This window comes from Macrobrachium rosenbergii, chromosome 56 (genome assembly GCF_040412425.1).
Source record: "Macrobrachium rosenbergii isolate ZJJX-2024 chromosome 56, ASM4041242v1, whole genome shotgun sequence".
Classification (NCBI taxonomy): Eukaryota; Metazoa; Arthropoda; class Malacostraca; order Decapoda; family Palaemonidae; genus Macrobrachium; species Macrobrachium rosenbergii.
This window is the reverse complement of record NC_089796.1, coordinates 40,643,182-40,668,163: the sequence shown is the minus strand read 5'-3', so window position 1 is coordinate 40,668,163 and position 24,982 is coordinate 40,643,182. Positions and strand designations below refer to the sequence as shown.

General features: G+C 40.4%; 1 protein-coding gene across 2 annotated transcripts in view; it reads left to right on the top strand.

Moving 5' to 3' along the window:
* The window catches only part of LOC136836657 (UDP-glucose 4-epimerase-like), a 223,921-nt gene extending 199,171 nt beyond the window's left edge, over positions 1-24,750 (top strand). The window contains exons 7-8 of one of the 2 annotated variants that reach the window (XM_067101128.1): positions 20,230-20,422; positions 23,311-24,750. In XM_067101128.1, coding sequence (XP_066957229.1) covers positions 20,230-20,422; positions 23,311-23,483 — 366 coding nt within the window. In that variant the 3' untranslated portion in view covers positions 23,484-24,750. Of the gene's footprint in view, positions 1-20,229; positions 20,423-20,532; positions 20,726-23,310 lie in introns of both variants that reach the window. The other variant, XM_067101127.1, reaches the window with a different exon arrangement.
* Positions 24,751-24,982: the final 232 nt, after the last annotated feature.

Sequence of the window (24,982 nt, the reverse complement as noted above, 5' to 3'; positions counted from 1 at the left end):
CATGTACCTGGTGTCCAAATCATACTTCCTGGTAACCTCATGTAAAGTTTCTCCTAGTCTTATCGGTGCATACTTTCTTGATGCTCTGTTATAACAACTGGCTTGTTTGGATTTCATTTTGTCAATATTGGAAGCATCGTTCATTGATGGATATTTAGGATGTAAAAGATTCCCTTTGCAAGGCAACATAGTTATGCATCTGCGGCCTGTTAATCTTTGTGCCGGGCTTGTATCCATCCCTTCACTTGGAGTATTTCTGCAATTTAGTAATGCCAAAAATTAATTTTCTCCTGACAACCTACATTTTGTAAACAACTTTTCAGCGTTCCCATTAGACTTGGGATTGAAGTTAAATGCTGAAAACTCCATCTTCTTGTAAATTTTTCAAATTCTTCTGTGCAAAATTGGGGTCTGTTGTCTGTTACTAGTTTATCAGAAATTCCAGATCTTGCAAACACGCTCTGAAACCGTACCAGACTTTTTGAACTGATTTTTAAGTCTAACTACTCCAATACAGTTACTGAAATAATCAGCTATAACAAATAAAATCCTGTTATCAAAATAACAAATATAAGCTATTTTAGCCCATGGTCTTTTTACAAAGTCGTGATTTTTAAGAGGTTCTCTAGCCAGCGAATCTTTTGTTGATAAACAAGACTCACACTGTTGAATTAATGGCTTCAAATCGGACTACCATAGCGGGGTAGAGCCGTCAGTGCACCTCACAGGATGCGCTGTAGACATTACTAAAGGTTCTTTGCAACGTCCCTTTGGCCCCTAGCTGCAACCCCTTTCATTCCTTTTGCTGTACCTCCATTCATATATTTCTTCATTCATATCTTTCTTCCATTTTACTGTCCACCCTAACAAATTATGTCATAGTGCAATTGCGAGGTTTTCCTCCTGTTACACCTTTCAAACCTACCTACTCTCAATTTCCTTTCCAGCACTGAATGACCTCATAGGTCCCAGTGCTCGACCTTTGGCCTGAACTCGTTATACCATTCCATTCCATTTAAATCGGATGAATCCCTGGCCAATAAGGAGCTGCTCGCTTCCTTCTCAGACATCTTCGAGTCCTATATGACATTGGTGAGCTGGCTCTAGCATCCCCTTCCACAGGGTCCTGGGAACAATAAGGCGATTACCTATAAAAAGAAAACCATCCTCAGTGTGCAGTTCATCCTTATAGTCAAAATATGGGTGTGCTGCACATTGGGTTTCTTTCCGAGTTTCAGGCCATCCAGTAGAAATCAGGAGTGAAACCTGCAAATTATATAAGTCTTTCACTATAATTTCACAATAATTTACAATTTTTAAACTATTTACAAAACTTGGCTTACTTACTTCTTCATTCAAATTAACTCGGCTAAGCATGTCAGCAATATACATATGCTTGTCTTCCACATATTGAACACACAAGTTATATTTCTATTAGTAAAGTAACATCCTTCGCAAATGGGCAGGGGCAGCTTCTAAAGGTTTCTTGAAGATAGATTCCAAAAGCCCATGATCACTTTGTACAGTTACTTTGTCTCTTCCAAATAAATACTGATGAAATTTTTCACATGCAAATACTATTGCAAAACATTCTTTTTCTATCTGAGCATATTGCTCTATAACAGCTAAAGCTCTTGAAGCAAATGCAATTGGCTGGCCTTTCTGCAAAAGAACAGCACCTACCCATACTGAGAAGAGTCACACTGAAGAACTGGAGTTTCTGATATTGCCTTTTTCACTGCTTTAAATGCCTCATCTTGAGATTTCTGCCATGTAAAAATTACATTCTTCTGAGTAAGTTCCCGTAGTGGTGGTTTTGTAAGATCTGTTAGTCTTGGTCAAAATTTTAACACACTGCACCATTTCTAAAAAACGGCCACATCCTTGGGTGCAGGCATTTCTGTTAATCTTGGTAAATATTTTGACAAATACTGCACCATTTCTAAAACACAGCCACATCCTTGGGTGCAGGCATTTCTGTTAATCTTAGTAAATATTTTGACAAATACTGCACCATTTCTAAAACACAGCGACATCCATGGGTGCAGGCATTTCTGTAATTGCTTCAATAGGTGATGGCTTTAGTCCATTGGCAGTAACTATATGGCCAATAAATGGTAATTCTGTCTGCCTCAACTGAAATTTGTCAGAACTTAACACAACATTATGCTCCTTGCATCACTTTATCACTTTAGAAATATATGCAGGTTACGATCATGGGCTGCAACTGCATCTTCATGATTTTTACCATGACCACATACCATAAAATCATTTGTAACCACTTCAGTTCCTTCTCAGTCCTTTGAGAAAATTTCAGGCAATGAACTAATCCCAAATGGCATTCGAAGAAATCTATACCTTCCAAAAGGAGAGTTAAATGTAGTCAAATAAGAACTCTTGTCCTCTAAAGGTATGTGCTAGAATCTCTACTTAACATCAAGAATTGGAAACACTTGAGCTCCTGACACCCTTGTTGCAATGTCCTCAGTAGTGGGTAACTGATCGTGTTCTCTTCTAATAGCCTTATTCAAATCTCGAGGGTCAAGACAGAAACAAAGTTTACCTTCTTTCTTATGCACAACTACTAACGAAGATACCAATCTGTTGGTTCCACAACTTTTGCAATAATGCCTAGTTTTTGCATATGATCCAATTTTTCTTGCAATCCCAGACATAAGGCTGCTGGTGCTCTGCGTGGTGCGTGTTGCACAGGTGTAACTAACTCATTAATTCTGATTTTTTAACTCATATCCAATTTTCCAACTGTGTCACCAAATACGCTCGGGTACAGTTTCACAATATCTTCGGTCTCAGCTGGACAATATTCCTTTTAAGCTACACAAATAGGATGAAGCCTATCATTATCTTTGATTTCAGTTATTTCAAGGAAAACACAAGCCTTGCAACCTAATATTGAGTGATATTGGTTGCTTTCTATCAATTCACATTCCAGGAAACACATTTTCCTTCTTCTCCATAACTGAAGCTTAACTTTGCCAACAGATCGAGGGCCAATTTGGTCATAGACATACAAGGTTATGTCTGACAAGGAAACAGTATCCATATCAAGATCACCAGTTGCAGCTTTGTACACATGTACAGGCAGCACATTGCAGTCCACACCACAGTCAATTTGAAAATGAATATAACACTTTTCTCTAATTTTGAAAGTAGCCATTTGCTCATCTTGCAGCTTAATGCTAGAAAGAGTTTTAAATATACTGTATATTCCTGGAGTTTTGGATCATCAGTAAGTACACCAGCATCAGTTACACAATTGATATCACAATCAGAGTGATGTTTTTCCGACATTTAAATTGTGGACACTTTAGCTTAAAATGATGTAGCTTCTTACAAAAATTACATGCTTTGCCATAGGCTGCACATTCTTCCAGAAAACTTGCAGTCTGTGATCCATGTAGTCTGTTTTCCAAACTTCTCATCGGCTTTCCTCCCAGGACTTCTGCCAGTTGCAAGAATATTGCCATTATTAACCCTGACATTAGCGCAACAAATCTCCAAAGTACGCTCAAGAGTAAGATTTTATCTCTAAGGAGATGATCACGTACTCTGTTATTGATAATTCTGAACTTAATATGGTCTCTAAGAATCTGATCAAGCATATTATCATCAAATTCACATCTCGGAGCAAGTTGACGCAAGGCTGTCACATACTGTATTGCACAAATGGTTCTCCTGGCTTCTGTCCACGAAGATTAAAATGATAATGTTCAGATGCTGCGTTCATCAAAGGCTGAAAATACTTCTCAGATGCATCCAGCACTGGTTTCAAATTATTACATCACCCTCTGAGAACTGAAAAGTGTTATACACTTTGTACCCGGGACCAATCACTGTTAACAACACTGCAACTTGCACATTTGGCTTCTTCTTCTTCAGTTCTGTTGCTAAAGCATAGCAGTCCCATCTATGTCACCACTCCTTCCAGAGCTCTGTAACATTTCTGCCATGAATCTCAAAACTCGGTGGTAGGGGTAATGCATGACTTGTAACTGTCTTCACAGTAAAAAAAAAAATATATGCAATCCTCAAAGCCCACTGCTGCTGCCAACATGTGATGTTTCTACAATAAAAGAACGTATTCTTCTTAAAGAGTATTTGTTCATGCACATAACAAATCTTTGGTCTTAATGTAAAGGGAAATTTCTCTAGCGCCTGCTGAAGTCCAGTTAAAAAAGTACAAGGATTTTGGTGGCAATGGAAGACAGCCATTAGGGGTGTAAGAGGAGGGTGCAGCCTGACCTGCTTTAACCCAGTTATGCAGTGGCGTACCAGTTTCTCTCTAACCACCTTCATAGCAAGACGGCGCTACTGCCTTTCTAGCCAAGAAGCCAATTACTTTTACACTTCCTGCCTGTATTACGCGTTGGCGTTCTGGTTTTTTTGTTCTCTTTTTGTTTGTGTCTTTTTCTGAGTGATATTGTGTTATCTGTGTGTATTTTGCATTTCTAGAAATGCAAATCCATGAATAATTGGTCTCCTGAGCACTGGAAGAATTTTAGTAAGAATAGGAGATATAAGAGGAAATCGGCGGCTCCATCTTGGAAAGACTTTTCGCCCCCAATGGTGGCAGACATATCAGTTCCTTCTTGTTCCATCTCTTCTTTGCCAAAATCTCCTCTCTTTGCCGTTTATTCTCAGGAAGATATATCTCCCTCTCATTCTACTATTGCTTCGTCTTTAGAAGATTTGTGGGGGTGTTTGGGAGATCTTGTAATTGATGTTGCTGCCCCTGTTCTTTTGGGGGGAAACTTCTCCCCCTCGTGAGGGAGGAGGCAGTTTCCTCATGTACAGTTTTTTCAGGGGTAGATACATAGAAGCTTTCTGAGTGTTGGGCATTAGTGGGATGGTGAAGCTTTCCGAGTAGTACTCGGAAGCTCATAGGGTAAGCCTAGGGGATTGGGATGCCAGAAGCCAATAAGGATGTCAAACAGGAATATCCAGAAACCCCAGGACTACAAGATGGCTGAGCAGAAGCAGATAGACAAGAGTAAAGGTAGGTACAGTACTCTGGGTGTCACAAACCAGCTCACCCAGCCAAAAACTGTGTGCTTATTAAGGGCAAGGACCAACTGAAGTTCAGACAAAAAGCAGCCAGTTACCAATGTTAGGAACATGCAGAGCTTAGGAAGAGGTACCATGTGAAGGTTTTATAGGTTAGGAGAAACTTGACAGTTCAGAGAGGCAGGGGACAGGTTTTACAAGTTCATTTGTATGCAGAAATTCGGTAACTGGGGAGCAAAGGACTGATAAGAAATGGGGGTGTGCACTCATTGATAGGAAGATTGGTAGATATTCAGTTTCAAGGATTTATATGAACACTCCATACTGAGTGGGACCATTGCATACATGCCTATACAGTCCCATTTATGACCTTACTCGAAAACATTCAAGGCATTAAGGAACACGAAGGTATGGTTAAAGCAGAGGCTGAGATGGTTGTAAAAGCTGTAGGGACAGACATCTAAATAGATGATCTAGAGAAAAATGCTGCAGGGATGAATCTGGAAAAGGCTGGTGCCAAGATTGTTGTTGAAGTATAAATTATGTGATGGAGATTTTTTCTTTATGTAGTTCCCCAGTTCCTGTTTTTCATATTGCATATTTGAGAATAGATGAAGTCTTTAATTTAATGTTCTGGATCTTAGTTAATTACGTTAATTTTGTAGGGATGCTAATTTTTTTTAATATAGTTTAATAAGATGTTTGAGGAAATTATGATGTACTTAATTTGTTTAAAAGCACGTCTTTATGATTTGCATTGAGATTTTATATGATTCATTTGTCAGAGATATTCCCAGGCAGAGCAAGTTGGATAAGATTGTCCTGTTTCCTGAGGTGTGTTTTTGTGCACCAGAACTATGAGAACTGGTGATGATGATATAAATTGCAAATGTAAGGCAAGTCCCAAGACTCCAGTCATTGTATACAGATACATAGAAAGAGTACAGTGCTTTCAATTCAATAAGATTACTTATGTGTTTTGCTTAAAGGAAAGCTCATCAAAGGCCAGTCCTTGACCACCATTGCTTCAAGTACAGTTTTCTAGAAGTTTTGATACCACCAGGAATACATTGTTTTGTCAAGTGTTAAAGAAAAATTATATTTCTGGGCTCGACCTCTGTCACCCAGTGAAATAGTCCTTTAGCACTGATTTCTAGATATAAATATTGCTAAATATACCAGAGAAAAAGCTAACCATAATGCCAGGGTTACGACCCCTGGATCGAACACCATTAGATGGTGGCGGTATACACAAGGGGTGAGTGGTTGACACTACCACAGATCTTCGTCCTATAGATTTCTCCATTCTCAAAACCCCGAAAAGGGGAGGAGCCGTTCCAAAACCTCATCCCCCGCACCTAGCCAACCACCACCCCGGCCGCCATCTTCATTCCAATTTAGCATGCCTTCCAGGATACACCGTATTTTTCCTTGTTGTTGGTTTTTGGTTTTTTCTCCTTTCATCATGTCATCCCACCCGGAATTTCTACCATCTAAGTTGAGTACCATTTCCTTTTGGTTTTTTATTACAGAGGCATTATATATGACTGTTCGTATATTGTTTACCAAGGTAAATAGTTCCACGCAGCTGGGCGTGGGCTGTGTCTGCCTCTTCCATGCTTGACCCTCAGTCTTCGCATTTTATTAGCAGAATGTTTCTGCTAGTTTTTATCCATGCTCCATTCCGTTTGGAGCCTTATTTGGAGAATTTACCATTTCGCTGGTAGGAGGTTAGGGAGCCCATATCTAGGCTAGGGATGGAGGTACACCCCTCCCTTTTTCTGATCACAGTTTTCTCCCCTTTCTCTGGTTTCCTTCCTCCACCAGCGAGTTGGTGCCTTCTCGATGGTGGTATTATTATTTTCATGATCATAACTGATGTGTACAAGGATGGATGACACGTCTATTCTTGGATTAGTTTTTGTTTGCAATTCGGCGTCAGAGGTGGCCATTTTGGGTATCCCCGCTTCCCATATAGCCTAACGGATGTTGTTTGGACCTCTCTGTCTCTGAGTCATTTATGTATTTATAAGTATATAAATTTTTTAAACTTCTCACATCGAATGGTTAATTTTTTATGTTAGTACTCTTGACGACAGGTAGTTTTATTCGATTAGGTATATTCTAGCCTAGCCTTCTCGACCGAACCGTAATTCGGTTTTGAAGGGTTAGGCTAGACAGGATAGGTGCTTTTACACGATGCCCAGACTACCTAGCTCACCTGACCAGGCCGTTTTGAGGTTTTGGAAGGAAAGGTTAGGTTTGTGAGGGAGTTCCTCGTTCTCTCTTGGCCCACCTGACCAGGCCGTTAGGTTTTGGAAGGTGAGGTTAGGCTAGTGAGAGAGTTGCTCTTCCCCCTTAGCCCACCTGACCAGGCCGTTAGGTTTTGGAGGGTGAGGTTAGGCTAGTGAGAGAGTTGCTCTTCACTCTTAGCCCACCTGACCAGGCCGTTAGGTTTTGGAGGTTGAGGTTAGAATAGTGGAGGGTCTCCTCAATTCATAGTCTACCACCTGACCAGGCTGTCGGTTTTGGAGGGTGTGGCTAGGTTATGCGAGGTTCTTCTTCCCCCTCCTCACCTGTAGCGCTCATTCTGGCCTTCCTGACCAAGCCAAAAGTTTTGGTTTTGGAAGGTAGGCTGGGATCAAAGGTTGCACAGGTTATTTCGTGTATATAGCCTAGCCCTTCTTTACCTGATCAGTTAGATTTTGGCGAGTGACCTGGGCGTCTTCCTAGCAGAGGGAAACCGATCGCTTGCGTTCGGCACCCCCGTGAGGAGGTTTCATTCGGCTTCCAGAGGGTGCTACCCACCCGACTGGTCGCCATTCGCCGGGCTTCCGCCACTCTGCTACCTTTCCCTTATTGGGCGGTGTTTCGTTTACTCGCTTTCCACAGTTATAGCTGGAGCGTCGTACACTGTCCCAGGGATCTAATCATGAGTCACGCTATGTTTAGTCTCCGCCAGGTTAGTCGGATCTTTCGTTGTTATAATCCATGTTACCACTCCAGTGGGTATGGTTTTCGGTTTAATTGGCGTTTTCCACTATGTGGTTTCCGCCCTGGGCGATTGTGAGATGGGCCATATGCGAACACTCCTTTCCGCCACATTACACCATTTCCATAATATGTGACATAACGAGATTTCAGTGGCAAATCACGGTGGAGTACCATAGCGACGGAGTATCTTAGAGTACTTATTTTCAACATATTAATAGTTAGCCATTCTGTAGCATAACCTATGTTTATTAGTCTTGTACTACCAGATTCAATTCCGGCGGGTTTTGCCTGATGACATGCATGTTTCATCACCCATAAATCTGCGTTAAGGTAGCCTATTACCGCCGGACCTAACTCCGGCGGGCCTTGCCTTGACGTTACTCATGTACCGCCATTCCACTTACAGATGGTACGTTGTCAGGAGCCAGGGTGCACGGTGATTCTCCAACAACCCTGTGGACACGAGGTGTGAGAATCGCACTCCAGCTGCTCGGTCCACATTGGGGACCTGGTCGTTTGGCACCCGGATGGCTGTGAAGTCTGCTACGCTCTGTACGAGTCAGTGGTGGATGAGTCGGTAAGTTTTAAGAGACCGCTAACCTTTAGTCTCTTTTTGACTTTAATGACTTATATAGACATATACGGGAAATTGGAGAATATTCTCACTAAGTCCTGCCCTTTCTTACAGTCTGACCAAATCATCCGTGACTCTTCGCTGTTGACCCTGAAGATCTGGGTCGGCGGATTTGGGAGGAATGTTGCGTCTGGCAATCCTTATGTCCTGTCGGAGGAGATTTGTAATCTCCTCTACCCCGGTGCCCGGATCTCCGCTGCAATGCCGGCGGAATTGGCCGCCCCAATCATCGAGAGGATCCGGCAGGAGACACAGCCCTCCCAAGAAGACAACCTGTGCGGAGAGGTGGCGGAAGAGGTAGCGGCCATTAACATCCACCTCGAGCCGATGAGTGTGGATTTGGACCATCAGGTAGAAGGTAAGGTGGTAAGTGAGGCAGGGGGAGAGGGTCTTGGTAGTTCCCTTTTTAGTTCTCTTTCTTCTTCTTCTTCTTCTTCCTTTCAGGGGTTTCCCAAACCAGCTATCCTTGGGGACAGATCTAGGTCTGTTATCCCCAAGGTGAAATCATAAAAAGAAGGACTTACCAAAGTCCTCTAGACCTCAAAGGCCTAATCCGCCCAGCTCCCTCAAGGCCGTCACTGGCTCTTAAATCAGTGGCGTCCTCAAGTAAAACTACTCCCCGTCCAAAGGGTCGGGATCCAGGGTGTCTAAGGCTAAATCCCCACAGCCTTTTGACCATGAGGCCTTTGCCGAACTTCTAATGCAGAAGTTAGACTCCAGGGTTGAAGCTAGGATACAAGACCTTTCTTCTCAGCTTGCTTCAAGCTTGGAGACCTCTGGTCAGTCAGTGCTGTCATTGGCACAAAGGATGGAGGCCCAGGAAAGCTTGCTCTCCGGATTTATCCAATCTGGAGCAGTACAGCAGTCCCATGTTGTTCCGGATGCCTCCAGACTGCCCCCTTTGATAAGGGGAACCCGTGGCGGCTGGCTCTACATGCCCCCCTGCATAATGATACCCTGACCATCGAGGGTTTGGGCACTCGTCGTCTGGAAGAACTGGAGTTCTTTCCACCCGACCTGGTGCCTCCCTACCCAGGCTATGCCAGGCTAACAGAGGAAGCCTGGATTAGATCCGACAAGGTCCCGAAGGAAACAGTTATCTTTCCCAGGGACCAAGCCCAATCCGCCCTGATGCGCTCTCACTGACTGGGAGTGCGAAAATACAAAACTTACTCCCTTTAAAGGGAGTTTTACGATGTTCTCGGTAGGTGACTCCATCCCTACCCCTGCACGACTAAGATCGCAGAATTGACTATTCAGGCGGGAATAGATGGCAAACCGCTGCCTCAACTCCAGGAGACAGATCCCACCTCCCTTCTTTTCCCGCGGTTCGGAATATTGGTCGGGAGCTCCGGCTATGTTCACAGTGGGTAAACTTGACCCCGAGTGTGCCTCCACCTTGTTCAGTGAACAGCTACCCAAGATTCTGGAGGCCCTTCTGAAGGCGGAGTTTTGAGGCTAAGTGCAGGTTGAGTCGCTCCCTGCATTCCATCACCAACGCAGAGGTAACAGCGTTAACTTACACTGACGAACCTCTGTTCCAGGTCCTGACGAAATCATTATTAGCGTCATTCCAATCGGACCTTTATGACTTTGTGGTGGTGAGACAAAACTGCCGGAAGCATATCTTCACAGACATGCTATCAGACATGAGCCCAATAGACTCATGAAGAGTTCTGTCTGGGGACCTAACATCTTCCCTGAGGATGAGGTCAACAACGTTCTGGCGGAGGCAACCAGAGCAAATCAAAGTCTTCGCTCCCGCTGGGGTCTCCCTTTTAAAAGGAAGTCCGCCGAGACCTCCGGACCTCAACCCAGGGAAAGGAAGAGGTTCAGGAGATATAGGAAACCCCAGGCTCAAACTGTGCTTCAAGCTGTACCGGTCTCTCAGATCGGACAGCCTTCTACATCCAAAGCTCAGCCTCAGCAGCAGTTCGTACTGATGCAGCCAGCTCAGCAAGCCCCTGCTTTGCCAGCCTTCGTAGCGTCCCCAGCCTTCAATGCTTTGTTTGAAAGCCAAGGGGCGTTTCAAGGCTACAACAGGCATGCGAGGGGGAGTAGAGCCAGAGCCGCCTACAGAGGTAGGACTGCAACCAGACCTCTCTCCCGTGGAAGAGGAGGCCAAGGAGGCAGAGGAAGTAAGTCCTCTTCCAATCAATGAGTCTCCTCAGGTAGGCGGGAGGTTATGCCTCTTCTGGGACCATTGGACCTTCAGTCCGTGGGCCCACAGCATAGTTTCAAAAGGTCTGGGATGGAGCTGGAGCAGAGGGCCTCCTCCGCCAGTCAGGTTCCATCAACCTCCATCCAAAGACTTACTGGACTTTGTAAAAGACCTTCTTCAAAAGAAGGCAATAAAGAAAGTGAGACACTTGAAATTTCAAGGCCGTCTGTTCAGTGTCCCAAAGAAAGACTCAATCCAGCAAAGAGTAATTCTAGATTTGTCTCGTCTCAACTTATACATTCAATGCGACAAGTTTCGCATACTTACAATCTCGCAGGTGCGGACCCTACTTCCCCATGGGGCTGTCACCACCTCTATAGATCTTTCAGACGCATATTATCATGTCCCGATTGCGAGAAACTTCTCTCCTTACCTAGGGTTTAGACTAGGGAAACAAGCATACTCGTTCAGAGTCATGCCATTCAGGCTCAACATAGCGCCCAGAATTTTTACCAAACTGGCAGAGACAGTAGTCCAACAGCTATGGGCCCAAGGGAATATGTTAGCCGCATACCTGGACGATTGGATAATTTGGGCATCCAACGCCAAGGAATGTCGAAAAGCAACATTCATAGTGATCAGCTTCCTGGAATCCTTAGGATTCCAAATAAACAGGGAGAAATCCCGTCTAGTTCCGGAGGCTCAATTTCAGTGGTTAGGAATCCAATGGGGCCTAAACACACACAAACTGTCACTTCCGCCAGCCAAAAGGAGGGAAATAGCCAAAGCTACCAGGCAGTTCCTCAAAAACAAAAGAGCCTCTCGTCATACCCAGGAAAGAGTCCTGGGTTCTCTTCAGTTCGCGTCAGTGACAGATTTGCTGCTAAAAGCCAAACTGAAGGATATAAACAGAGTATGGCGGAGATGAGCCAACACCAGAAACAGAGACAAGATGTCTCTAATTCCGCCGGTGTTGAGGAAGAGGCTTCGACCATGGTCAACAGTCAAGAGTTTGTCAAGGTCAGTGCCTCTCCAGTTTCCCCCTCCATCATTAGTGATCCATACGGATGCTTCCCTAAGAGGATGGGGAGGATACTCCCAACACAAGAAAGTTCAAGGAACGTGGTCGACTGTATTCCGCCAGTTCCATATCAACATTCTAGAGGCAATGGCAGTATTTCTAACACTAAAGAAACTACGTCCAACCAGACAGATTCATATCAGGCTGGTACTGGACAGTGCAGTAGTTGTACATTGCATAAACAGAGGGGGCTCCAAGTCGAGCCATATCAGTCAGGTAATGATTGCAATTTTCTCTCTGGCAAGGAAACATCTTTGGCACCTGTCAGCTACCCATCTGGCAGGTGTTCGAAATGTCATTGCAGATTCACTATCCAGGACAACTCCGCTGGAGTCGGAATGGTCCTTGGACAAGGCATCATTCAAGTGGATTTGTCTTCAGGTACCGGGTCTCCAGGTGGACCTGTTTGCCACAGAGAGCAACCACAAGCTTCCGTGTTACGTTGCTCCCAATCTAGACCCTCTAGCTCACTCCACGGATGCGATGTCAATCGACTGGAACCGGTGGCAAAGGATCTATCTTTTTCCACCAATAAACCTATTAATGAAAGTTTTACACAAACTCAGATCATTCAAAGGTCAAGTAGCACTTGTGGCACCCAACTGGCCGAAGAGCAATTGGTTTCCTCTTCTTCTAGAGTTGAAACTCCGGCACAAACAAATCCCCAGTCCAAGATTGACACAAGTAGTACAAACTCGGACTGTGTCAGCTTCCTCAAGAATTCTGAATGCCCTAGCTTTATGGACTTCATGAAGTTTGCAGCTCAGAAAGACGCTAACATTGATCCTATTAATACACTGTTCATAGAATCAGACAAGAGGAATCTACTCTCAGACAGTATGACTCAGCAGTTAAAAAGTTAGCATTATTTCTGAGGGAATCTGAAGCTCAGGAAATGACCACGAACCTAGCAATCTCTTTCTTCAGATCATTATTTGAGAAAGGGCTGGCCACTAGTACTATTACTACAGCAAAATCTGCCTTAAGAAAAATATTTTTATATGGCTTTAATATTAACCTTACAGACTCATATTTTTCGTCAATTCCTAAAGCATGCGCTCGTCTTAGACCAGCAACCCGTCCTCACACGGTTTCCTGGTTCTTAAATGACGTACTTAAATTGGCATCAGACACTGATAATGAATTATGTACTTACTCGAGTCTGTTAAGGAAAACGTTATTTCTAGGAAGTCTAGCCTCAGGGGCTAGAATTTCTGAACTGTCTGCTCTCTCTAGAGAACCGAACCATGTTGATTTCCTCCCGTCAGGAGAAGTTCTGTTGTCTCCGGATCTCAAGTTTCTAGCAAAGAATGAGGATCCACAAAATAGATGGTCTCCTTGGAGATTATTCTCCTTCCACAGGATCTGTCCTTATGTCCAATTAACACTTTAAAAGCTTATTTAAATAGAACTTCTAATAGGAATTCAGGCCCTCTTTTTGTTAGGGAAAATGGAGGAACCATTTCCTTAAAGGTCATCAGGCAACAAGTACTATATTTCATAAAGCAGGCAAACCCGGATTAAGTACCCAGGGTACATGATATTCGGGCGGTGGCCATTTCAGCTAATTATTTTCATAATATGAATTTTGATGACCTTAAAAAGTATACGGGCTGGAAATCACCAACAGTGTTCAAACGCCACTATCTTAAGTCTCTAGAGGCTCTTAAATACTCCACAGTAGCTGCAGGAAGTATTGTTCCCCCAGCCCTAGACTAGTTTATGTAACCTTACTTTATCCTATTGTTTATATTTCTCTCGCCTACCTGCCTCCTTTACTTGCCCTGCGTTCTAACCTTTGGTCAGGCCTGCTTCACAGCCTGACTCCTGGCCGTTTCATGGATATCCTGTTTTAATCTTTTTGTTAGCCTTAAGTGTCTTGGTGTTAGTTATTTTATGATTTAAACTGTGTGCCTTATAATGTTAATTATGTTTTTAATATGAATGTTTTGGGTTATTAAAACACAGTAATTTTCTCATAGTTTTATTTAGCTCCATTAAGGTAATTCTTAGAGGGCTCCACCAAGCTTTTGTATGGCTGATTCTCTGTCACTGTTTCACTGGGTGACACAGGTCGAGCCCAGAAAAGGGATTTTGACAAAGGAAAAATCTATTTCTGGGGGAAGACCTGTGTCACCCAGTGACCCATCCCTGTACTTCCTTTTCCCTCCCGAGTGGCATACCAAGCTTGGGAGGTGCTAACTTGGGATGAAGATGGCGGCCGGGGTGGTGGTTGGCTAGGTGCGGGGGATGAGGTTTTGGAACGGCTCCTCCCCTTTTCGGGGTTTTGAGAATGGAGAAATCTATAGGACGAAGATCTGTGGTAGTGGCAACCACTCACCCCTTGTGTATACCGACACCATCTAATGGTGTTTGATCCAGGGGTCATAACCCTGGCATTATGGTTAGCTTTTTCTCTGGTATATTTAGCAATATTTATACCTAGAAATCAGTGCTAATGGACTATTTCACTGGGTGACACAGGTCTTCCCCCAGAAATAGATTTTTCCTTTGTCAAAATCCCTTTTTTATACATTGTTTTAATCACACCAGGTATAAAGCCATAGGCCACTGCTACCCATGAGCTGTACCTCATACATTGTGTGACAAAATTGCTGCCATGACCACGATATTTCAAGTGGCAGAGCATTGGTGTGATTCTACTGTGTTAACTTTAGGTTCAAGTATATTTCAGTGTGGCAGTAACAGTGATAGCAAAGCTTGTGGAGATGGCCAGGGAGATGAATTTAGAAGACCACAAATTAAGAAATTTTTTGAAAGAACAGCAAGATCTAGCCCGTGCAGAGAGAAAGGAAAAGAGAAGCTATAAAAGACTAGCCTGAAAACAGATAGCTTTTGAAGAAAGGATGCAAGCAAGTGTTAGCACATGAATTACATATCAAGGCAAGGCAGGTAATCAGCATAGCACCCCTGTAATTACTGCAAAGCCCTGGTTACTCAGATTCAATGAGAAGCACGACAACATGGACACTTGAAAATGTTTTAGAGGTTTGCAGAGAGCCAAGATTGGCCTAGGGATGAGTGGTTAGTATGCCTTAGCCCATCATTAACAGGTAAAGATCTGCAATTTTCCTCTAGCATGCCTTCCTTTGAAGCCTTTAACAAAGATAGGCTGAAGAGATATGAGATGACTGAAAAATAATTTAGGGAGAAATACTATAAGACTAAACCAGAACAAGGTGGGATGACATATCAGGCAGAAGACTACACTGAAGACTGCAAGCTGAAGAGCAGGTAGATCTGAAATACCTGTTTTGTTAGGGGCATGCAGATCTGAGGAGCAGAGGAAGAGAAACCATAATTTACCAGTTAGTTATGTAGTTCTTCATTGGATGGGTCGATATCGTACTCGGCTAGCACTCTCCTAGGCCAGCATTCGATTCTCTGGCCGGCCAATGAAGAATTAGAGGGAATTATTTCTGGTGATAGAAATTCACTTCTCGGTATAATGTGGTTCGGATTCCACAATAAGCTGTAGGTCCCGTTGCTAGGTAACCAATTGGTACTTAGCCATGTAAAATAAGTCTAATCCTTCAGGCCAGCCCTAGGAGAGCTGTTAATCAGCTCAGTGGTCTGGTTAAACTAAGATATAGTTAGTGATGGTTATGTATGCGAGGTAAGGCAAGGTAAGGAAAGTCTCAAATCTCCATTCTCTAGATGAATAGTGCTTTCATTTCAAATAAATTATCTTAAGTGCCTTGCTTGAAGAGGGAAGTCATTCGAAGGATAATTCCATACTACCACTATTATAAGTATGATCAGCTAGAATTACTGTTACCCCAATGATACATTGTTGCTGAAGTGCTATAAATATATTTTGTATTTTCATGCATTGGGTTTTAATCACTTTGGCCAAAGCTACTAACGAACCCTACCTTAGTGAGAGTGTATGAAAGTTTAACCATGGGCAGGTTTTTCTGATAACCAGAACCATGAATCAAAGTAAAGGAACCTCGGAAAGTGTTAAGCCCTGTGCAATGGTTCAGTAGTTATGACTTCTCCTTGTTACACATGAAATAAATGGTCTTCGCCATACCTTTCAATTTTTGGTGAGAGATCCTAATAATGACCATATAGTATGAGGAAGTATATACATTTATGTATTGTATATTGTGATGAAGGGATATAGCTCATATGATTTACAGCTTTCATAAAATTTTGTTGTGCTTTAAAAACCTCATCTGGTAAATTGTACGATATCTAGTTGCTACTTCAGGGGTAATAAAGGACTTGGGATGCTTAGCTATTCAATATCCATACCATGTTGTAACCATTATTTCTTCTGAATAGCAAAGTTTTATGATAGTGGGCCTGTTTAAACTTTATTGGGTGACTATGGGGAAACACCAGATATGGCTTAGCATAGCTTACTAGAGGAGCTCGTAATGCTAACTACTGTAGATCCTATATCCCAAAAAATTTTAACTTAACCTGTCAGCTTTCACACTGGAGTGTCTAAAACTTTCACTTACTTCAGCTGCATAATTAGATACTCTGGCAAGACAATTTGAGATCCAAAAGAAGTCATGGCCTGGAAAGAAGATGGTTGTTGCCTTTTAGTACACTAGCCTCCCAACAGCATTTGAACCACCCTAATTCCAGATTTCAAGGGCGTTGTGAAATACTTTGGAGTGAGATTTGCTGTCTTCAAAGCTGTCAGCCATCAACAGACAAAGCATTTACCTCAGCTCATTCAGTTCTTGTCTTGGCCAGACAGCTTAAAAAAGGCACATTGCTGCCTAAAAGCATCAATTCACCCAAACGAAAAGGGTACTTCTGGTTCCAAGGACTTGAAAAAAAAGGTGTTCTATTAGGTCTCGTCCATCGTTCTTCCAGTAATTCCCCATGGCTCTGGTGTTGGGGGAAGCTCTCTCAATTTTGATCAATGTGCTTTGACTTAGCCATTGCCTTGCAAGGATTTATCTGCTTCTTGGCTTCAGGAGCAATTTGAGCACTCAGTCAAGCATTAAAACTGCTAATGTATCTTGATGGTTGGGCAGGTGATGATAGTCTTGGCTGAAACTGAGATATGGCTTATATCCATGATCTAGATTCCAAGAGGCATTGGAGAATGAGGGGGTATCAAATTTCATAAGAGAAATTAGTGCAAATGCGTATTTCCATACCGGGCCTCTTTAACTTCAGCCTGGGTATAAATTTTTTGAGACTGTTACAGGCAGTCCTTGGGTTACAGGGGCTCTGACTTATGGTGTTCCGAACTTACGGGGCTTTTTCAAATATATTCATGAAGAAATTGGTTCTAGGCTATGGCTGATGTTCCGAAGTTATGGCGCTGTAACTAGGATTCTGAGCGGCATAGCTGGAGGCACTGTAATGAGGTGAGAAAACCAGTTTAGGTAGCCACAGGTAGGGTTCACTAAAAGGAGGTTCCTCCTATAAGGCGGGAGAAAACCAGTTTGTTACCAGGGCAAAGCTTGAAAACCTGTTTCTTTCCCCTCTCTCTCATTTTTATAAATTTTTCTTATGATGTTCCGAGTTACAGCAATTTTTTACTTACTGCAAGCCGCTGGAACAGAACCCCTGCCTTAACACGGGGACTGCCTGTAATCTCTTTGGGAAGGAGCATAACCATGTAGTAGGCCCCAGATACAGGGAATCAAGGGACTATGATATATCCTGTTGAATTGATGCCAGAGATGCAATGCCACCAGAGAAATAAGTGCCTATACCTGTTTCCAGAGCAAGCCTCTTCAACTTCGGTTGAACAGTGAACAATGATCAGTTGAACTCTTAATGACCTACCCCCACTCAGACAGACAACTTTCTCTTACCATTCTAACGAAAAACTTCAGTAGTTCTTGGAAGACATTTTAATCACCCAAAATCATCTTGTGGAAGGCATTATGACATTCAATTATAGTCGTGATAGACTATCCTCAATGCAGGCTTAAGATTCAGGCCATTTTAACCACTGTATATGTCATTTGTTATATCTAAAGATATCAGCCTGTTGGCTTCAGGGTAAGCATGACCTATGCACCAACCTCTTGGATTAGAAGACAGCCTTTTTAACTCTATAAGCTATCCTTCATCAACTAAAATAAAAGGGTATAGGTTTCAGGATTCATGTTTGGACAGTTTGTTTGGTTATCTAGTGATTCTCATAGTTCTTTGACCAGGAAAATTTAGTTTAGAAGTTTATGAATTTCCTTCTCCAGTCACATTCATTTAGTCACCGTGACAAGTCCAATGATTACATAGCATATTTTGATACCAATGGCTCTACTCTGGCTCAGCAGTCCTGTTAGTTCTTAGTGAAAAAGAACAAAGTTTCTTCAAGGAGCAGGGTACCGTATTGCTATGTTAACCACTCAGAAGACACTGCATCAAGAAACTGAGCCACTTAACCTTCAAACTTGGAGGCTATCAAGAGAGGCCCCATTAGTGAAGGGTTTTCTCTTCTATTAAGAGATCACTGCTAACCTGGAAATGAATCATCTGCTAATCTACACCAATTAAATTGGCAGCTCTGGTAGGATTAGTGGAGTAGCAGGGCTTTGATCAACTCCTAATCTCTCTACTACAAATAGTGGATGGCTGCACTACTGTACTTACATCACTTAGGTACCTTGGCTGTTCAGAATAAGTGTTCATCACTAGAATTAGGAAGTATGTAACAGGAATGGAAGAAGTGTTTTGGGTGTCATTAAGGCCCCTCATTAGGACCGTCCATGCTTCATTAAAGAAACTAGAAACTAGCCCTGAGGACAATAAATTTTTGTTCCAGGGACCGTGGTTTGATAAAATTAAGTAAGAACGTTATTTATTTTTGGCTTAGGCAGTTTAGCATATGGGCTTTTAGTAACACTTCTGAAAACCAAGCATCCTAAGTCAAGATTACCAGTCATGAAAATAGGCCTGCTATCTCTTGACTTTTAGCCGAATTTTGAATGCTACCTCTGGAAAATTTTCTTCAGAAGTTAATTTTGCTCCACCAGGTCCAGGTTTTACTTATCCATTCTATGGTGAAACAGCTATGAAAACCTTAACATCTAAATAGCTATACAGGTTAATGCTAAGTAATGGGTTTGTAATGAAAGTTTTTGCAATTGTGCATAAGGCTATTGAAAAGTACTGAAAAAGATTGTAAGCAAAACATATGCTTAATAATTGCTTAAAAGAATTTTGGGAGGAGGAAAACGTCATTTTACCTGACCAAACAGGTGTATGATAAGAATATCCCAATGTGCTTATTAGTATGGCACTCAACAAGGGATCTATCACATAATTTTGTTCGGTAATGACTTCCCCAATATTTGTTGTCAATATTTTAAAGTTATGTAAAAAATACATGTAAATGACTGTGCACCCTTCAAACTTCAGTAAGTATACAGTATACAGTAGAATTTTTCATTAATAGGCTCTTTGGAGATTTGATGTATATTAATGTTAAATATTTTTGAGAAAATGTTTCGAGTTAAACTAATGTTGGCTTTTTTTCAGCCTTTCTAAAGCAGTAGGTAAGCAGGTTAGAAAGCTCATAAGGAAATACTGAAGGGATAGAGCTCACATGCTAATCACAAAAATCCATGTGTTTACAGGCTTCATAAAAGGCATACACGATATAATTGTTTAGCATTGTAGAGATATAAATATAACACATTTAAATAACCGTTGAAGTGCTATTACAATATATGCTCAAGATAAAACAAAAAACTATATAGTAACACTCATTCCTGACCACTTCATTCACTGCATTTTAGATGATCCTAGACTTTCATCTAAAGAAATCTTATACTGCATGGTTTACATTTTCGATATTCTGCAGTTGGCAATATAGCAGCCTTGAATAAAGAACTAATCTTTTACATGCACTTGAAATTTGGTAATACTGTATGTGAGTGTTAGTCAAAAGTATAGTACAAAGTGATCCATTTTTACTGTGCTATATGAAACTTCTGCTGTAATCTGTATTATTACGTTTGGGATTACAATGAAATTTCCTAAAATACAAGTAAATCAATTCTATATATGTCAAATTTAGTTTGTGATGAGCCTTTTAGCTTTAATCATCCAGTACAAACTGTAACAGTAACTGGTGTTAACATAACAAAATACAGACATGTATAGGTTTCAGGTAATATTTTTTAATAGAAGACTGGTGGATAAATCACAAACCACAGACAAGCCATGACACAGATTGCACTTGTATAGCAAAATTATTACATTTAGCAGAAAACATCACAGATGCTCTTTTGTATTTTTTAGTTCGGACATTCCTCATTTTTTAGTTCTGACATTCCTCAGTGGCATTTATGTATTACAGTGCTGCTCTTTGCTTTCCATGTATAGCCTCTGAACCTTGGCCTGGGTCATGGGTTGTCTGTGCTGCAGTTTGTAAAGGAATTTGAGCGTATCACCCAGACAACTATTCCTTACCACTTCGTTGAAAGGAGGGTTGGCGATGTTGCAACCTTGTTCTGTGATGGGAGCCGAAGTATGGAAGAGCTTAATTGGAAACCAATCAGAGATTTCCAGGTTATGTGTAAGTATTATTGTATAACTCATTTCCCTTTCAGCATTTTTGCAGGAATGGGATGAACGACTGCTGTACATGTTACATTTCACCCAAAACTCATGTCAAGGCTTTTGCAGACTTACAACCTGGGTACAGGACATGGGGTATCTGTCTTACAACTAGTGAAGGCTTTTGAGGCTATGACTGGCACTAAGGTGCCCGTTGAGATGAAACCACGAAGAGAAGGGGACATAGTATCCATGTATGCCAACACAACCCTTGCTGAGAATGAGCTGGGCTGGATAGCCAAGTATTCACTCGAAAACATGTGTAAGTCCTTGCCAGTGGAACCTTTAGTCATCCTCTTGTGGATGATCTGGCTGCCCTTCCTTTAGCCTTCCTATTAAGAGTGTCTGTTGTCTTTCATTTCACAATAATTTGCAATTCACGAGCTCTTATGGTAGCTTTGCTCTTTGATGGTATTAAATAATTTTGCTTGCATACTTTTTTTTATTTATGTCTGTACCATGACTTTGGACCAAATTTGTTGAGCAGTCTTAACCAGTACGTTTGTTTTTATAATTTTAGCTTCGTTGCTGGTTAGTTAGTTAGTACTTGATAGATGCTCTTACCAAATTACTGTAATAACTATTGTTCTTTAGTTTGCAGCTCTTCTCACTAGAAAAAGGCCCCTCACCCACTTCATCACATATGTTTTTTGATATCACAGTTTTGCATGAAGCAGATGTATGTGTGAAATATGCTATTTTTTCTCGCTGAGCTCTCCAAAATTGCAGAAAACTTATTTTTAAGCCACTATACATGTATGTGAAATCCGAGGGATAGTTAGCTAATAGTCAGTATGCATATAGGAATCGGTTAGGTACCTGCAGTGTTCTTTCAGATTTGACTTGCCATTTACAAGAGAACCTTGATAAGAATTTGAATGCAGAGTAATTCAAATAGATTTTATTTCTGCTTTCAGTTTGATAAATTATCAGGAACTTATTATTTATGAACTTCAGAATCTTGGAATTGGTGGATATTTTAGGATGACTTCAAGATTTCCTTATATGTAGGTAGTAACAAGTTGCTGTTGATGGGATCTTTACCGAACCAAGACCCATCGTATTTGGTGTTCCACAGGGTAGTGGTCTTGGTTCACTTTTATTTTCAGTGTATACAAGTGGCATGGTTGTTGGCCTGGAAAACAACTTTGTTCAGTATGCCAGTAATGCAACACTGGTTGGTGTAGTAAATTATCCACTTATGAGAAATGAAGCTCCCTTAGTTGTAATTGTTGCATGGAGAGGATTAATGAATGGCTTAGTCAGTGGGGTAAGTGGCTGAATTCCGGTAAAGCAAAAACACTATTGATCAGTAAATCTCCTACAGATTATCCACCTCATCCTCTCCTTCAGTTGGATGGGACTCTTGAATGGGTCAAAAGCTTTGCCTATCCTTAGCGTAACTTTTGACTCGCATCTTACCTCTGGGAAACATCTAATGAGTGTTGGCAAATGCTGCACAAAGTTGGGTATTATATGTAAATTCTCGTATATTTATAACAATGATAAAATCATTGCAACATGTTTTGGATCATTTGTCCTTCCTTTACTAGAATGCTGTTCTCCATTGTGAATGTCTGCTTCTGCCTGACATTCATCTTTTCGATAGAGTGGTTTGCGGTGGTAGGTTTTTGTTTCATAACACAAGCAGATATGACTTGGGCCATTCATAGCTAGTTTCTTGTTTGTCATTTTTTCGTAAGTTGTATTTTAGCAACCCTTTTACTATCACAATTAATCCATGATCCTCTTTTCCTGACGAAAGTGACCAGATTTGCTGAACAGCACCACCAATATGCAGTAAATGTGCCACACTGTCGAACTTTTAAAATACGAGGTGAATTGCTTTAGGGTAGTAATGCATTGAAACTCTACTCGAACTTTTGAGGTTCTAATTGTAAAACATCCTTAGGGAGACTGTGTGAAGCATAAAAATTCCTCACACCGTCTCCCTAAGAATGTTTTACTATTAGAACCTCAAACGTTTAAGTGAAGTTTCAATGCATTACTGCCCTAAAAGAGTTCACCTTGTATTTTACAAAAATGATTTATGTTTTTATCTATTTATTAATTTGTTAATTGATCATTTTTTCTTTTCCAATAACGGATCTGTTCTTTATGTACAATATTATTTCCTGTTATCTTCGTTAACTTCATTCAGATGAAAACCATACTCTTTGGAAGCTTGAATTTCAAATCATTGGTCCTTGTAGGCTTGTTTTGTGTGAATAGGGTTTTATCTTCTGAATAATAATAATAATAATAATAATAATAATAATAATAATAATAATAATAATAATAATAATAATAATAATAATAATAATAATAATAATATTAATTAATAATAATAATATTATTATTATTATTATTATTATTATTATTATTATTATTATTATTATTATTATTATTATTATTATTATTATTATTCCAGTGTTGGTGAAACTAGTGAACATTCACTGGAAAGGTTGAAGGGTGGTTCAATAGTATTGAAACAATCTAAAAAGTTAGTTGGTTCAATAATAGTTTCAATGTCTAAGGGTGGTATTGAGAATTCACCTCACTTTTCAGCTTATTATCCACTGAAATACAAGCAAAATCCAAAACAGACATGTTACTTTCAGGGAATGCAAGGGGAAAACTGTGGTAACTGAACTTAGTAGTATGCACTGAATGATCTGAGAGCAAATGATTGGCTTAATAAGTATTGTGTAGGGTTACCTTTAGGCAGCATTACTTTCATGCACATCATGAATGCTGATACTAAATGGAGCCTTAATTTTTATTGTAGTAGTAGTAGTATTAGTAGTATGGCATTTTCAGATTGTATAACACTAATTTTCTCTGCAGGTGAAGACTTTTGGAGGTGGCAAACTATGAATCCTGATGGTTACGCTAAGGATGAACCATTCCCTCCATCCAGACTTGAGGACTCAATCCCAGGGAAAGCTCTTAGCTCCACCAAGCTTGCTGGAGAATCATCCTCCATAACTAATGGCATGAATGGTGTTACAGTACACTAAAATTTTTTAATGCAAAGTATACCATGTATGATTATGTGGGCATTTGGTATATTACTTATAAATGGAGCATTGTGGGTGTTCCCATGAAAGAATACATGCATGAAAATGCATAATTTTGGTTAGAATATCAGTGTCTTTGATTTCATTTTTATATTTTTAAAGCAATTCCAAATCACACAAATACAAACTAGTACTTCTTTCCAGTTTCATTTTATATTTTTAAAAGATAATTCTGAATCAAACATATTTGATTGTTGCAAGCAGTCATTTGTTTTTACAGAAATACAAACTGTCACCTTTTGGATAATAGGATTTTTTCAATACAAAATACTCTTATATAAAAGGCTCTGGTTTGTATATCTATGAAAAATACAAATTGCATTAAAAATGTTATATTTCATTCATTGTAAGGTATTCATTACTGGCAGTACTTATTTGCTGGCTAAAATATTCTGAAGACTTAAAAGTTTCTGGACATTGGTTCTCTGATATTGTATAAGAAAAATTTTTATTTTAACTTGATTTTCTTGGAAATTAATTTTGTTGTCTAAATTAAAAAAAAATAATTGTGGTAGCTATTAAGAGGCAACTTCTATTGCATGTACCAAAGCACAAAATGAAGTGCTTAAAAATTAATTACTGTATACAGAAGTACATTCCTCAGTTTTATGTAACATATGTTGCATAATCTGCTTTACAGTAATGTAAATTGTCACCTAGTTACTTTTTTTTATGACTGGAAAATTTTCTACTGTATGAAACTCCCAGAGAAATTTGTTAGGTTACTTTAGTATTTATAATTTCAAAATAGTAAATACATGTGTAAAGTACACGTATTATCCTTTAATATATTAATAATGCTGCTTTACATTTTTATGCTTTATGATGTAAATTATCAATATTATCAGAATATCACATTCATTGTTCAGTAAATGCATTTATTATTTTCACAAATAAAAATTTTTAATCCATCTTTAACACTAGAATACAGTACTCTACTTACATGAAAACTTATGTGAACAGCTACTGCTAAAATATATAATTCCATAACATTTTGTAAATAAAGGCTCCATACTACTAGCCAGGATGAGGTGGTCTGTGCATTATGTGGTGTTCAATGATACAAATGAATGAAGAAAACTTGCACTGTACTGTTTAATGATACAAATGAATGAAGAAAACTTGCACTGTACATTGAGTTTGTCATTTAACACGTAAAAGCACTATTATTTATAACTTGGAACAAAATAAAGTGGAAAATATTTAAGTATCAGCTTTTGATGTGTTTGATTTATCTAAGTAAATATAGTTAAGTGAAAACCCATTAATCATAATATAGTGGTAATCACTGTTAAAAGACCCAGCTAGACTGATTTGAAGGGTTACCAGAACATATTTCATTGTGTATGCCCAGCCTATAGTTCAGAATCAGCCTGCAACATCTATCAATCTTCGATGTGGTTTGATTGCGTCATAAATGTATGGTGTATACCCAGTCT